We start from the raw sequence: 16,771 nt of genomic DNA on the forward strand, positions 1-16,771 counted from the left end.
CCCAGCCTCCACTGCTTTCTGGGGCCGAGAATTCCACAGAATAAAAACCCCCTCATCTCCATCTTAAAGGAGAGACCTCATTTTTAAACTGTGTCCCTTAGTTCTAGTCTCCACCACAAGCAGAAACATCTTCCCAGCATCTACCCTATAAAGTCCCCTCAGGATCTTGCATATAAGATCACTCCTCATTCTTCTAAACTCCAATGGGTAAAAGGGCCAACCTGTTTAACTCAAGCCCTTCACCGCAGGATTGAGTCGAGCAAGCTTTCTCTGAACTGCTTCTAAAGCAATTATATTCATTTCAAATAAGGAGACCAAAACTGTAGTGTGTCTGAATGTGGTCTCACCAAGACCTTGCACAACTGCAGTAAAACTTCCCTACTTACATATTCCACTCCCCATGAAATACCAATATTCCATTTGCCTTCCTAATCACTTACTGTATCTGCATACTAACTTTTTTTTGTGATTCAGATACCAGGACACCCAGTTCCCTCAGTAGCACAGTGTTCTGCAATACCTCTCTATTTAAAATTGTATATTGCTTTGCTATTCTTCTTGCCAAAGTGGACAAGTTTACATTTTCCCACAATATTCTTCATCTGCCAAGTTTTGGCCCACTCACTTAACCCACCTATATCCCTTTGTAGACTCTACCTCCTCTTGACAACCTACTTTCTGACTCGTCATCAGTAAATTTAGCTACCATGCATTTGATCCCTTTATCCAAGTCGTTGAGGTAGATTGTAAATTGATGAGGTCCCAGCACGGATCCCTGTGGCACTCCATTAGTTACAGCTTGCCAACTGAAAAAAGGCCCAATTATCCCTACTCTCTACTCCTGTTAGCCAACTAGTCCTTTCTATGTTAACTTGTTATCACCTACACGATGAGCTCTTCCACCCAACAATCAATGGTTTCCCTTTCAACATTACATGCCTAATTTCTGAAACTCATCCACAAAATTCCTCTATCTTGCTACATCCAATCCCATTTACAAAGCTGCTGGTTGAATGGGTCTTCCCCAGCCTTGTTTTCCCATTATAACTTCCTTGTTCCAGAAATTATCACCCTGCAAGATGCTTTCAGATGCCTTTCTCCATGCAATTAAGACAGAAATACAAGTTGTTTCCTTGTAAATTTAGTTATGTGACATAAAAGAGCCAAGAACATAAATATACACCATTTGTAATCTGATTCCTTAGACAGAGAGAGAGAGAGAGAGAGAGGGGTTAATTTATACATTTGCAAACAGCATTTCTGGAGAAATATTTACTTAATTTTAGTTTAGTCAACAAAATACGTAGCTGTGTACAGAGGAGATCAATAGCAAATTTTCAAGCTTATTCAAAAGGTTTGTGTTCTTAGTTACCCTAATCTTAAAAAGACAACTTAAAACAGCATTAGTTTTAGAACAGACAGAGAAGACATTCAATAAGTGCAGTCCCTCATCCATTCAGCTTATCCCACAATCACGCAGAATTAATATCATTACAATGTAGCACCTAGATCTGCTGCAATGCTACAACTGAGTGCTTAATATTCCATTATCCTCACTCAGAAGTGGAGCACCCACTTATGTTTCACTTGGCTCATGGCTCCAGAATGGTGTAGACAATATTCACCAATGATGGAGAGAAATTGGATCAACCACACATGCACTGTAACTGCCAGACCACACCATTTAAAAAACAAAAAAGGTACTCACTTTTAATTACAGCCACTGAAGCCACATCAGCAGCTTTAAATGCAACAAGATTAAAGTGAAATCACAATGTCAGCCAGTTGCAAAACTGATCAAATCACTTGTAGTATAAAATCTCAACCCACAGGCAGCAATTAAGTACGTACTTTTATACAAAAAAAAACACGAACCTGTGGTCACACTTGAAGCAAAAATAAGCTAAAATACTACAACTGGCCATGTGTTCTTACAAATGACAAACAGCTCTTGAAAACTTTCAAAATATGGAGTTGGTGCTCTACAGAAGGAGTTTTCTGTAAAAAGTGTCCAACTAGGAAATCTAAATTAATAAATCTCCATTTTTAAAAAAGTTGTAACACAAACAGCTCAAAATTTAGGTGCTTCAATGATTCAGGGTGAGAATGCGATCTAGTATTTCACCCACCCACCCCGTCCCAACTGCCAAAAAAGTTCCCATAACCACTTTCCTTCCTCCCTGTTAAATTATGTAGCGATTTTGGTTACTGAACATTGGCCTATTTATCCTCATCTGTTCTCCTGTCACCCCTCCCAGTGAAGGGGAAGAAAAGGTTAACCTGCTAAAATCCAGTTACTCAAGCCAAGAATTTCTGGCAACAATTTTCATTTATTTTGAGCTACTTGAACCAGCTCCACTTGGCTGGCAGCACTGAATTGTGCCTATTTATTGAGTTACAGTCAGAACCTGCTGAATGCTCAGCTTCTGTGAAAGTGCTGTGTTTAGATTTTAGCAATGAAAGCAATGCTTAGACAAATTAGAATGCAGCGGTTAGCTCTTTTATTTTAAAAGACACATTAAAGACACTAGACACGCCAATAGAAAAAAATAACTTCCTTTTATTTACCAAAAAACAAAAAAATCCAAATATTGGATTGTGTAAACAAAATTCACAATCTGTTCCCTTTGTGACTGACACAGATGCTTAAGTCTTCAAAGTCTAGGTTCCATCAGCTCCTCGATTTCCTCTTTGACAGAGCCTCCAGTCACTGAGAGTCCAGCAGACAAATCCAAGTCACAGTTTGCTGCAACAGGAAGCCTCTCAGAAGCCAAATATATGTGTGGCAGTTGAAGAGAAAGTAAATGCACAGAGCCTCCCTCATATTCCAAGGTTTGCAGCAAGCTACCCAAGATGCTGGGGAGTCTTAAAGGCATTCAAACTGTTAATTTTGCCCACAAGCCCTTGTGATAAATAATTTTTTGGGGGAGTGGGATTACAGAACATTCAAATGCAACAAAAGCATACATCGCAGAAGACGATTACAGTTTCAGCTTAAAACCTTAAAAATTGCAAGCTGCAGCACCCTTTTACTTCAGAATTTCAGCTGGCACACTTCATTTCAAGTTGGAATAACATTTCTCCCTTCCAGTTTGTGGCAAAAACAACTGGAAGGGGGGTGGCAGGGGTGAAGCAAAAGTACGTGCATCTATAAATAATTCAACCTCTTGTATATGGTAGATGACAGTAAAGGGAATTTATTCTTTTGAATGATAGCCAATCCAATTCAGGAAATGAAGACAGGCAGTCGAAAGAGACTTACCCAGTAGAGATTTTTATAAAAGCATTCTTAACTATTCATGCTTGAATGCTCACTTACATTAATAAAAAAAGAAACCTCCCACGCTCCACTGGTAGTTAAAAGTGCCATGGACAGCTGAAATTCTATTCACCATTTCAGAAAAATGTTGGTAGTTCAAATCCATTGTGTTGCTACATGTGTGTTACTATTGTGTTGCTACATGTGCTATTAACTGGAATTCTTGAGAATTCCTTCTTCCCTCTCCCCTTCCACCCCCCTACAACCAAAAAGAAAAACACACATTGAAGCTTCGTAGTTCCAGCCTCCGGTACCAATTTACACTTTAACCGCTTCAAAATACTCTGGCAACTTCTCAATAATGAGCCACAACACTGCATTTTACTCATACTTTACCACTTCAGTATTGCGACAGTGATACATTTGAGAATCTGTTTAGATCTTCTATAAATCTCCTCATTCCCACTCCCAAAACTCTGTGCTTAAAAAAAGTTATCCAATGTTCTAATTTTGCAGGTTCTCTTTTTGCAAGAAAGGTCTAAGTAATGTCTACAGTCTACCACAGAAGTAATGTTGATCCTAATAAACGATGACTCACTGTTGAAGAATGGCCTGCATGGGAAACTCCAAATAATAGCGATAAGAATGAACATACCACATCACCAGCTGATCCTATCTCCCCAGCCCTTCTCTCCACACTGTTTTTCAAAGCCTTGCAAGCAGCTGTCAGGCACACTGATTCTGACAGGTACATGTTAACTTCTAATTTGCATCTACTGGTATGGACTGAGAAAACAAATCGTTCTTTTGCATGATCAATCACTGGAGCATTACACTGAACAAACAGCAAGATACATGCCATCCAATGTAGGACAGAGAAGGTATTTCCCCACCTCCCTCAAGTAAACAATGTGCTGTATTTCAAGGTTTTGTCAGGCTCTGCAGAATGTATAAGTGACGTCCAATAGTAAACAAATCAAGCTCTTGATAAATCACAGAATTGGTACATTAAAATTCCTTCCATTGTGCATTTTAATCCACCTTTTACAATAGAAAATTTTAATTTCCAAGTAACTGACCAAGATTTTTCAAAACTGTATTAGGAAAATTTTTTTTTTTAAAGAGTATATAAATGGTACAATTTCTCTCCTGTTGCAAATTAGCCAAGGTTTCTCAACTCCTGACTATAAAAGTTCAGAGTGCTAAGTCACCCCACCCCCCCTCCCCCCCTCCCCCCAGCCCTACCCTTTCCTGGCACAAACCTTTGCAATGTTCAAACAGCTTACAGTAGCAGTGTTTTACTGGATCCTGGGGTCACAATCTTTAGCAGAAATGCACACCAGTAAAGAGCAAACTTTGAACAAATGCAAAATTAAGATTGAGAAATGTTGAGGATTTGAATATTTAAAAAGATAAAAGGATAATCTCCTCCTGGCAGTCACTTGGAAACAGAATTCATTTCATAATTTACCGTAAATTTAAAACTGCATTTTTAAAGTACATTTCTAAATTAGAAAACTGCAATGGTGGAGGTGGGGGAAATAGCAATATCTGGACATAACATGATTTGCTCAAAAAGTTAAAAATATCTTAACATGCCAATGCAATTTAGAGCTGCTGTTGTTGCCCTGGGTCAAACAGCTGACGGAAGATTTTTCCCTCATTACACAAAAGGGTTTTTCAAATATGCAAAACCAGAGAATCTTGAATGCATTGTCACTTTCCAATTCAGTCACTGGCTTGTGCTCAAGTATTTCCCTGACTAGATAAATTAGTCAGATGTCAATCACTTCATTTGGCTTGCAGCCATAGCCAGGGTTCCCTTTTCTTTTTGGTGGCCATGCACAGGTTTGTTCCCAACAATTGTCAAATAAAATAAGCACATGATCCTGACAGTAAGATCATACCAGATTAAGAGTAATATATTTGGATATGGTTAATGAAGCACTGGGACAGCCGACCTGATCATACACAAGCCCGTTTATAAGCGACTCTGGTCTGTCCCAACCCCTCACTTCTAGCAGGATTCCATTGGATTACTTTGCTAAATTTGTTATCTACTTTGCAATTAATTTGGTGTCATAAGCAAACTTACAAAATTTCACAGCTCTCTTTCTCCCTCTCCCATTTTATTCCCCAACACTCAACTGTGCTTTATTTAGTTCACAAACTCAAATGCAACTGCAGCACACAGCATATTCACAGAATCTCAGATCCTCTTCTTGGAGTGAGGAAACAAAAAAAAGTGCCAAGGAACCTCTTATTACAAACTGGAAAATATAAAGTACTTCGTTTAAACACTTGCCTAAGTGCTACACTGTCCAAGACAATACATACTTTTAAACTATCACATAAACAGCAATTTTTTAATACAAGTATTTTCCAAGAAAATAGGGAATTTAGTAATTCGTGCAAGAACACGTTCTTTTGTCCCTGATAAAGAAAAAATGTGGATTAAGCCACAAGATTTGAATACAGTATCTCCATTCCCGTTTTTAATAGGCAATAGGCACTTTTGATTCATGTAGACAAATATAAATTAGCCACATCTGTTCTTGTCCTTGGGTATATTTTTGTTTATATATATATATATATTTATAAAACGAAAAAATCTTTGGTCCTTGAACATTATATTAGCCACAGCGCTCTGCACACTTCCACATTCAAAAAAAAAGCGAAGTGCACCTTCTCTCTCTAACAGGGAGCCATGGATAGCACAATAGCGACTTCTGTCGTCATGTGTTAACAATCCTGCATCCGTCAGTCTGGAGCAAAACCATTAGAGTTTTAGAAAGCACTCAAAAAAAAAGCAAGCAACTGCGAAGAAGCAGTTTCACTTGGTATATCATTCTGTACATGGCGTTCGCAAGCCCTAAATGCAACCGTTCCCCCACCCCGTTTACAGAAGGCAAAACACGACTGGATTTAGCTTCTTTTGCTACACGGAACATCGGAGAACAGGCGAGAAGGGAAAAATCCGAACCTTTCCCTCACCCACAAGAGGCTGGTCAGTCCTCACCACAAGAGAGTACGGCTGCTGAATTCCCATGTTGTCATTTTAGGCTTACAACCAGAATGGGAGGGGGCAAAGCCTAAGCAAAAAAAAACACGATTTTTGAAACTAATTTTTAAGCTGCCATACCCACCTTTTGGCTCGGGGTTGAATTCGATTTGTTTTAAAGAAATCGATCATTCGATCTGGCTCAATTAGAAAAAAATATATACGCAAGCTATATCTTTTAATAAAAGTAAGCTCTCAAAAGTTGAGCAGATCAGAGCATTGCACTAAACAAACCAGGCCTGCGTCAAACTTTCTGTGTGTGTGTGTGTGTGTGTATGTGTGTGTCTCCCACCCCTATTCAAACCACAAAGGTGTTGTATCCCCCTTCTCGCGTTCTCACCCTCTGCTCTTTTGCCCCTTTTTTTTCCCGTTCTCAGCCTTTACTCCTTTCAGTTACAAGGTAACCAGGTCGAGTATGTATGTTGCTGACAGGTAAACACAGGCTGCACATGGGCGATGTAGTAGTTGTTGAAATTGGCGTCGGTCACGTAAGGAGCCGGCTGGTAGTAACAGGTCACATTGGCCACATTGGGGATGATATTCTGCTCGGCCAGGACACGGAGGGCCAGCATGGTGATGAGGTTCAAAGTCTGCCTCCTCTCGTGTCCCATCAGGCAGACGGTGCTCTCGTTCACCACCCTCTGCAGGGTCATCAGGTAGTCGTACTTACGGTCCTCCAGCCCCATGAAGTGGTTCTGCAGGTAGGACTCCAGCTTCCTCTGCTGTTCGCCAATGTCCGAAAAGTCAATGAAGAACCTGGAGCACATGTACCTTTGCAGGGCTTTCATCTCACTCTCGGAAGCCGCCCTGAAGCCTCGCACCAGCAGGTTGCAGTACTTGAGGAGCCCCCCGCCCCGGATCTCCTCGGGGTTCCTGGTGGCGATCACTTTGTGCTGCAGATGCTCCAAGGCTTCCTCAAAGTCCCCGTAGACGCTCTCCCCGAGGATGGTGGGGTGGAAGTGCTCGGACATGGGGTTCTCGGAGCACTCGTAGAAAAGCAGGAGGGAGTCCAGGTTAATCTGGAAAGCGTCCACGCTGAACTCGAACTGCCTGCGCAGCGAGTCCACGAATTTCAGCTCGACGTTCTTGCCGCTGTTATTGGACAGGGAGATGAGACTCCAACGGTCCGAGTCATTGCAAACTTTCACCATCTTCTGCACGTAGGCTTCCTTCAGGGTCAACGGGGTGATCTTCTCCTTGTTGACCCCCTCTGGTAAAAAATCCAAGAGGCAATCCAGCACCACGTTCTTGACGGTCTGAAACTCCTTATCCCCGCTCAGATCAGCCCGGAAGATGAGGTCCAGGTCCTTGTAGCCCAGCCCGCTGTGTTGGTGCAGGACATGACTGGCCGCCGAGCCGTTCAGCCTCACATCCCGCACACGGATACGCTTCTCCTCCAAGCGGCTCCGCACCACCTGCACTATCTGCCGAGGCTTCACCTCCAGGGTCGGGAAGTTTCCTCGCCCGTGAATCGGGATCGTCTCCGTTAGGATCCTGTCCAGCCGCTGCACTTGCTCCCAATTCAAAACGTTAAAACTATTGCATTTAGTGTTGGCATTTTCATCAGCCATCGTAATTTACAAGCTCACTTCTTAAAGAGAAAAAGATTGCAGATGTGATCAATTTCTTATCCTCCCGTCCTGTTTTTTTTATTCCCCCGGCTGTGCGGACTGCAAAGCTTTAGCTATCTGCGTATTAACTCTCCCATTAGTTTTTATATGGCTTCTCTGTGCAGTTCCGGTTGTGAGTCACGGACATGGCACGCCTATTGCATTTACATAAATTGCTGAGCTTGTCCCTACTGGCAAAAGCCGCGCATTAAACAACAAATAACAATACATATTTCTTTAACTTTCTTTCTCTGTTCGTATTTAAGCCTGGGTCTCGAAGCTGAAACGGCGTGCGAATCAGATTTGAGAGAGAGAGGGACATGGAGAATGAAAAAAAAAACCGGATTTCTATATGGCAGTGTCAAACTCACAGCTGCTGAGGAGCAGGCGGGGCACGGCTGCATTGATTGATTGCCTTTCCGACAAATAGGAATCCGGGTTCTCACTCCATTGACGTCAGACAGCCAATCTGCGGCGCGCAGGGGCGGGACGATTGGGAGAACGATTTATTTTCCAGAGAAATTCAATGGAAAGTGAAGGCAGTGCTGGAGCTAATGAGAGAGAGAGAGAGAGAGAAAGACACCGTCAAACAGCTGCTTGTCACCTTGCACTCCCCCAGCCCTTACCAGCCGACAATCTGTACTTTAAATATATTCTCAAACAACAACCTATATCCCGGCTTGTCTTCCTGTGGGATTTTTTTTTTCCTTTTGCAAACAAAAATATTGGAAATTTCGGGAGTTAACTGTAACCTTCGAGCCCAGGGGACCTGTTGGGAATGGGAGAATGGGGCGGGTGTAAAGACCTCAAACAGGATCAAATGATTATGAAGGATGCCGACATGATAATTTATATCAATAGTGGAGACACAGACATTTTTATAACACCCTTATTTAAGGAGACTTATAGCAGTTTCGCGTTTTTCCTCCCCCGCCCCAAAGGTGACGGCTTTTAGATATTAAAAAAGTGAAATGTCCCAAAGGCTAAATATTAATTGATATTCATAACATACATTGCAGTTGACATCGCGCCTGGATATATTATCGGTGCAATTTGTATGGAGATCGGGACTGAGTAATTAAACCTGGTTATTTTGAAGCTCTTTCCGTATTTCCCATGAAGTCGAGGTCAGCTATATGCGTGCGTCATTTTATCCATATATATTATACACATATAACAATCTGCCTGGATCCCTGGATTCCTACCAGATACTCAAACCCAGTTAAAATATATCCTTGGAAGTTATGACTATTTCGACGGGATTTCATTTTAAAAGTTTAATGTAAAATATCTCCCACATATTTTATAAACTGCAGTTTGTCTAACCGATCCACTTAAAATCAAACCAAAACAAAATCAAAAACGTGACTGGACAATGCTAGCAATTGCTCAGTCTGTCCAGACCAGAGTTCAGTGTGCAGCGTGGTAACTGCGTCTCCTGTTGGCAGGACCACAAATAGCGACAGACATGCAAGTTAACAGAAGGACATTCCTAATCTCTGCTTCTTGTATCAATGAGAATTACTCTCGCAGGCTGAACTAAATGACAAAAAATGTTGATGAGATGAAATCTTTCGACATCCTTCAGTTGCGAGCGTTCAGGGAGGGCAGTAGCTCTATTCCTATTTGTTACCATTACGATGGGTCCTATATTTGGCAATACCAGCTGGGGAAACAGTTAGTGAAGTTCAGACTATATGCACACATTTATAATATTATTTTAAGAATACATTGATTTAACAAATATACCATGGTTCTTTACATATCTCTAATTGGTAATTAGTGCGGAGCGCTGATACTAAGGAGGAGATTAATGAAATTCTTGACCATCATTATGAGGAAGCAATACATGTAAAGACAGCAATACAAGTCACGGGCAATACACGCCCAATGTGCTTAAATTAAGGCAATTCATGATCAGAAGTAAACTCGGGAATCATTCTGTATAACAGCAACCTGGTTAAAACTGATCAGCATAAATGCAATCCTCTTAATTTGCTTGTGGAAATTACACTGAAACCCTAGAAACAAGGGGTGGGGGAGACACAAGGTTGAAAAGTCTTTTGATTAAATTGGAGGTAAACGTCCGTTGATTAAACTTAAAGGTATAGGCATTCAGAGTAAGTCCTGAACATAGGTAATAAACAATGAGTACTTTTTGGAGGAGTTCTCAGAGTAGGAGGGAGTGAGGCGCCTCGGTGTTGCCACGAAACCTGTTCTAATGTACACATGAAGCGGCTGCAGAAACTGAAGTGCAAGTGGGAGCAAAACTGAGGAGCAGCAGAATTGGAAAGTCATTTGAAGAATTCCAAAATAAGTTGCTTAAAATAAGTAAGCGGGCTGAATAATAGTGGATGAAATTAGCCGAAAGAGCCTGTAGACTCGCAGATGAACATGTTCAAATAGAGTAGCAATTAACAGCTAATAAGATGTGGAACAAAACAATCAAAGCAGTATATTTTAAGGCAGAGGAGATAGTAATCTAATTTAAGAGTGCTCTGCTCAGACCTTGATTAGTGTTGGTTGCAAAGAAAAGGGAGGCCTTCAAGTATTGGAAAGTAATACAAAGAGTGGTGAGAATGTATTAAAAACAGAAAATGCTGGAAAAACGTAGCAGGTGTGGCAGCATCCGTGGAGAGAGAAATAGAGTTATTGTTTCGAGTCCATATGACTCTTCTGAAGAAGAGCTGTCTTGGAAGTACTGTCATTTCTGCAGTGCAGCAGTCAGTTTTGCAAATAACAAAGAGCAATGGAATAAATAATCAGAATGATATTCTTGTGATATTGAGGAATTAATATTGGCCAGGACAGCAGGAGAGCTCTCCTGCTTTTCTTTGAATAATACCATGAAATATTTAAGAAGGCAGATGTGACTATACTTTAAAGGCAGCACCTGCACAGTGCACTGAAATGATAGCCTGCCTTCAACATACAATCTCCTGGCTTAGTGGCATGCATGCCATCATGGCATTAAGGCTGCCATTTAGAGAAAATTAACCTGGAATGTTAATTTAAATTACTGCAGTAGAACCAGTAAGTAATAAATTGATATAATGGGGAGAAGATAGTTACAGATAGAGGGACCAAAATTTCTGGAATTATTTAGTAAACAATGCAATGCTATATTAGCATTTAAGAATCCGATTGAGTTAAGATGGGCTGATTTGCCTTCCTCATACACAATTATCCTGTGAACTTGTACTAATTTATAATATCTGCTTTTATAAGCCTCCAGAAAATCATTACTGCTCAACAGAAATTGAAGAAGGTGAATATTTCCAAAGCTGCAAACAGTGATTCTTTGTTACCAGAAAACATGCTATCAATGCAAGACTTCATAAGACAGTTGTGGTTTTAAATGTTTCCTGTAGTTTAAAGTCATATTGTGTGTCCTGAAGAAAGGGATGGTGGCTCAGACTCAACACTGCCCAGAGACAGGCCCATGTGATCTGTAACTGAAAATCAAGTGCCAGTTTTCATACCTTGACACAAAAGAGGGGCAACTGGTTTTCTGCACAGAGGCACACAGACATGGACAGGGAGACATAACAACTGCTGCTGTAAAACAACAGAGGAAAATAATGTTTTTTTGCACTCGCCACCAAGCAGGATGTTGGTGAGAATTGGTTCTGCATTCAGAGAGAGGACTTGTGGAAGTTTAAGGACCAAGGAGTCATTGGAGTGTGTCTTGTTACTGGATGTTGGTTTGGGGATTCTCAGAAAGACTGAGTAGAATGACTTTCATAGGGCGTTGGAAGACTCCCCCTTGCATGACTGGGAGAAGGGGGCCTGTTGAAGAGCAAGGAGGAGTTTGGAACTTAATCTTCAATTCTATATGTCTTCTGGGAGCGTGATGTAAAATACCAATAGGGTTGTAACATATTTTGGTTTGTTAGTTAATGGGGAAGTATTTTTTCCAGCATCCGCAGCATTTTTCTTTTATCTTTTCTGTTAGTTTGGTGTATTAGTTGACTGTTAAGTAATGTTTAGTCTCTGTTGATTTTTGTTTATTACAGTAGAAGTCCTAAAACATGAAATCTTCCCCTGCAATTTTTTTCATCAACTGTTGGGAAATTCATATCCTTTTAAAAAAGTTATTGGTCTCTATGGGAATTCTAAAAATGTCAATAAAGACAGAACATTGGTGTACATTTGCGTCTGTATGACTCAAGAGTGATGCACAGCGAGGAGCTCATCGAATCTCGTTATAGGGCAGACAGTGATTTGCCTGCCCCACAATTATCTCATGGGGTCAAAGATTTGGGTGTCGTATTTAAACGGCTCTGAAGAAGAGTCATACGGACTCAATGTTAACTCTGTCTTTCTCTCCATAATCGCTAAGTTTTTCCAGCATTTTTTGTTTTTGTTCCCTCTATGGGTACTCCAGTTTTCAGATGATGTAAGGGGGTCTATTGCCCTAATGTCACTACAAACAGATGCCAGCTCCAAATTGATATCTGTAATATGTCTGTACTCAAAAATAGCTTTGCATGTAAATTTTAAGTCACCAAATTCCACTGTGTGAATTTTATTTTAGAATTTATTTGCTTCACCATTGGGAATTAGTTATTTTTTTCAGTCTGATATTGCCAGCTCGTATATTCAGGCCAAATGCTTATTAAGGTTTGCGCTTTATTTCGAATTTCCAGAATGCACAGTAATTTCCATTTGTATTAAATATACCCTGGCTAGGTATAGAGCTAGGCACCCTCGGTTCTTTTCTAATGATGGTCTTCATCTACCTCAGGCCTGTTGCACTTTTTCATTTCCTACACCAACTATTCTGTGATAATTCTGAGTGAGGATGCCAATTTGAAGATCTCAGGAAATGTGAGATTACCCCACCACATTTTGCTGGGGACCCTTAGAGCTAGTGGGCTGAGACTTTGGGCAGAATTTTCCATTCTGGAGAATAAGTGTGGTGATGGGCGAGAAAACCAGCATGATTCCCGTTAGGTGGTGGTCTGGGTTATCGTGCCAGATTGTCCACTTTTCAGCATTTGTGCATCAGCAAGGAGCTTATCGAATATCATGGTAGGGTGTACAGCGATTTGCCTGCCCCACAATTACCTCATGGGGCCAAAGGTCTGGGTGCCATAGTTAAATGGCACCCACACATGCATTCACTCTCTGCAGCCCAGGAAATTTTGTGGCAAGTGAAGCAACAATGGCCCTGAGAGTAGAGAAGCCTTCTGCACGCAAGCTTGGTGACAGCTCCCTGGAGAGTCTCCTCCATGCAGTTCAGGACCAGTGGGAGGTCCTTTATCCCTGTGATGGAAGCCACAGGTCCACCAACCCCACCGTGGTGGCCTGGGAGGAGGTTTGCCAGGGAGGTCAGCGCCTGTGGACCTCAGAAAAGGGCCACTGTGCAGTGCAGGAAGAGGATGAATGATCTCATCTGCTCCACCAGGGTAAATCAATCTTCTCCTCATTCCAAACTCTCAGCCTCAGAAGGCCAGCAGACAATCGAAGGGTTACAGTCAATGGGTTCTCACACGCTACCAGCAGAAGAGACATCAGCACTGATTGTTTCACAGATGCTTTAACATCATCATCTCCTGTAACATCCTGCACAAATCATATCTTCAGCTCTTACTGGACAGCACTCAGCACACACAGCAGGCATACATGCTTATGATATGCTCTTTCATCCGTGGTGCTCACAGTCCATCCATCCATCATTATGCGGGACAAGATTGCCCACAAGAGGGAGAGATGCCAGAGTTGAGGCCACTCACCCCATACGAGGAGCAAGCGGCAGAGATGACTAGTGAGAACCGAAACCATTCCTGCGCAAAAAGTGAGATCGGTGTCTCCCAATGAGTCAATGAGAGTCCATGTAGTAGCCATCAGCCATCCGCAAACAATGACTGTGAGTGATGAGAATGGAGGTGACTATCTACACAATCACTAATTATCTCTCTCTATTACAGCCACCAGCAAGGAAAGGCAGAGGGACATCGCCAGGCGTCGCATCAGCTGCAGCCCCAAAGCACCTCAGATAGGATCCTGAAGAAGCATCCGGGTAAGACACATCACTATGTTTACTTGCACCCTCCACCAGCACAGAGACACACTCCTCGGTGGGACCTCGGGGGGCAGGCTCAGAGTCACCATCTGGTGAGCACAGCACAGAAACGGCTTCACAGAAGGCAGAGGCAGTGACAACCAAGGTCACCAACACTTGGAGGACTGCTGGAGGCCTGCCCCTTCTGAGTCTGAATCCGATGATGAGTTTCTGGAATTGGCCCTCTGAGAAATGTTGGTGCTGCAGAAGCAGGCAGGGGAACAATTGGCATGGTTGTCAGAATCTGTCAGCAGATTAGAATGAAGAAGTGCATCCATGTTCTGTCTGATGTCATGGCTTCAATATGTATGCACATCAAGGTCACTAGTGGAAGGGTGGTGGCCATCTTGGAGACCCAGGCCCAGCAGTTTCTGCCAGACATGCACTCGTACCTGCACACCATCTCTTATATCCATACATGGGATCCATCAGTGGTTAGACGACAGGTGTACAGGGAAGTTTGTCCTCCCTCCAGGAGCCTTCTCCTCAAGGAGTCAGGGAGGGGCCCTCAGCCATAAGGAGGAGGAGCATCAGCCAGCCACCCCAGGGCCATCCACACAGGAGACTCCAAGGTTGTCCAGCTGCTCCAAATACCCTCTGCCTGTAACCCTATCCCCTCAAGCACATCAGACCAAGGAGGGTCCCCAATCACTCAATCTATTTATACGTCTGCAACCTCTTTATGTCATCTTCACAACATACTTTCCAACCTATCTTTGTATTATCTGCAAATTTAGCTACTATTCCTTCACTCCCTTCATCTAAGTCATTGATATAAATTGTAAAAAGTTGAGGCCCCAGCATAGACACATGCGGGACTCCATTCTTCACATCCTGCCAATCAGAAAAAGACCTACTTATGCATACTCGCTTTCTGTCAGCCAGCCAATCTTCTATCCATGCTCACATGTTACCCCCTACACATAAGCTTTTATTTTCTGCAAAAACCTTTGATGTGGCACCTTATCAAATGTCTTCTGGAAATCCAAGTACAGCGTGTCCACAAGCTCCTCTTTATCTTTACAGCATGTTACTCCTTCAAAGAACTCCAAAAAATTGGTCAAACATGATTTCCCTTTCACAAAACCATGCTGACTCTTCCTGATTCCCTTGAGTTTCTCTAAGTGCCCTGCTACAACTTCCTTAATGATCGACTCTAATATCTTCCCCATGACAGACGTCAAACTAACTGGCCTTTGGTTTGAAAGCAAAATACTGCGGATGCTGGAAATCTGAAACAAAAACAGAAAATGCTGGAAAAATTCAGCAGGTCTAATAGCATCTGTGGAGAGAGAAACAGAGTTAATATTTAAAGCCTGTATGACCCTTCTTCAGCCCCATGGTTTGCTGTTTTCTGCCTCCCTCCCTTCTTGAATAGAGGAGTTATACTTGCCATTTTCCAGTCTGATGGAATCTTTCCAGATTCCAGTGAATTTTGGAATATTAACACCAACGCACATACTACCTCATTAGCCATCTTTTTAAGTCCCTGCTGGACAAGAAGATGAGTATGTGATGTTATAGGTGCATGCCTAACCCCCTAATGCCAGACTATTACATGTGAGGATGCTAGTCCACACCTGAAGGTCTGTCTAGTGTGGCTTTGTGGAATCCTGTGGTAGGTCTCATAAGGGCAATGGACATGAATTTCTGAACATGATAGCGGCATCAGTGTATTTGGCTTGTTCGTACATATCACACTCTGGTAGATTGAACGGACAGTAATGGGTTGAGCGTGAAGCTCCTGCACGTTTCCTGAGTTTTGTCTTTAGTATTCGTGGCTGAACTAAGTTATCTTTTAATGCTGTGTCGTCGTTAACTGGGCCACATCTCTCCCAGATACTAAGGCAGTGCTGGACCTGAATTTGGGAAGCTCCCAAGCAGGGTCATGAGTGCTTGTCAATGATCACATGATGGTCCTGCTGAATCACTCTGCCACAAGCTCACATCCATGCTATAGAGTGACAAATCACAGCATCCTGAAGCGTGATATCATCCTGGATGCTCAGCATCAGAAGAAGCCTGACCATTAATCGTGCATGAGAGATGGCATTTGGAGAGATGCTGCTGCCTGGGTTAATATTCATCCTCAGATGGTCAAGCGAGAACAGGTGAATAATGATTTCCCTTCTTGAGGTGCCTCGCAATGCTCCAGGCATCCGAAGCATTGATATTTGCAGTGACATTCCTGCCTCTTAAAAGCTGCCATAGGCAGTGAAATATTCACACAATGCCTGAAAGGAAAACATGTCTACTTTCTTCAGATTGTGCGCTGGCGGAGTTCTTACCCTATCACAGAACAGCCACATGCTCCATAGGCTACTTTGCCTTCCAAGGACGAGGCCATCATAACACACGATTGTGACTACTCAGTCTGAGATTGATGACCTTCATTGAGGTGTTGCGGATTACCAAAAAGGTCTTAATGTCTACCCTGCTTCAAATGCACAGGTGAAATGCACTGGTACGAGCTTATATCAACCTTAATTGCCCATAGAACCTTGTCCTATAAGGATCTCAAAGATATGTCTGCCATGCCTGCCTGTGCAATGGCCTCATTCTATGAATACCATCATCCTTTCCCTCCTCGATGTCATCTCTTTCTGCATCCTCTTCACCTGAAGAGACTTGCAGCTCCTCCATCTATCCATGTGGCAACTCATCCCCCCCACTTTGCAGCACCAGCTTGTGTAGAGCACTGCAAACCACGATGATGTGGTACACCCCCTGGGGAGAGCACTGGAGAGGGCTGCCTGATTGGTCTAGACATCTGA

At 42.4% G+C, this 16,771-nt stretch overlaps 1 protein-coding gene across 1 annotated transcript; it reads right to left on the reverse strand.

The window, feature by feature from the left end:
* Positions 1-6,687: 6,687 nt before the first annotated feature.
* Positions 6,688-8,052, reverse strand: tent5aa (terminal nucleotidyltransferase 5Aa). The gene has a single exon (XM_041188220.1). The coding sequence runs from the start codon at positions 7,889-7,891 to the stop codon at positions 6,710-6,712; it is 1,182 nt and encodes a 393-aa protein (XP_041044154.1). The 5' UTR covers positions 7,892-8,052; the 3' UTR covers positions 6,688-6,709.
* Positions 8,053-16,771: the final 8,719 nt, after the last annotated feature.

Source organism: Carcharodon carcharias, chromosome 5 (assembly GCF_017639515.1).
Source record: "Carcharodon carcharias isolate sCarCar2 chromosome 5, sCarCar2.pri, whole genome shotgun sequence".
In the NCBI taxonomy this organism is placed as follows: Eukaryota; Metazoa; Chordata; class Chondrichthyes; order Lamniformes; family Lamnidae; genus Carcharodon; species Carcharodon carcharias.

Coding starts and splice junctions, on each gene's coding strand:
- tent5aa (XM_041188220.1), bottom strand. CDS start 7,891: ATGGCTGATGAAAATGCCAACACTAAATGCAATAGTTTTAACGTTTTG.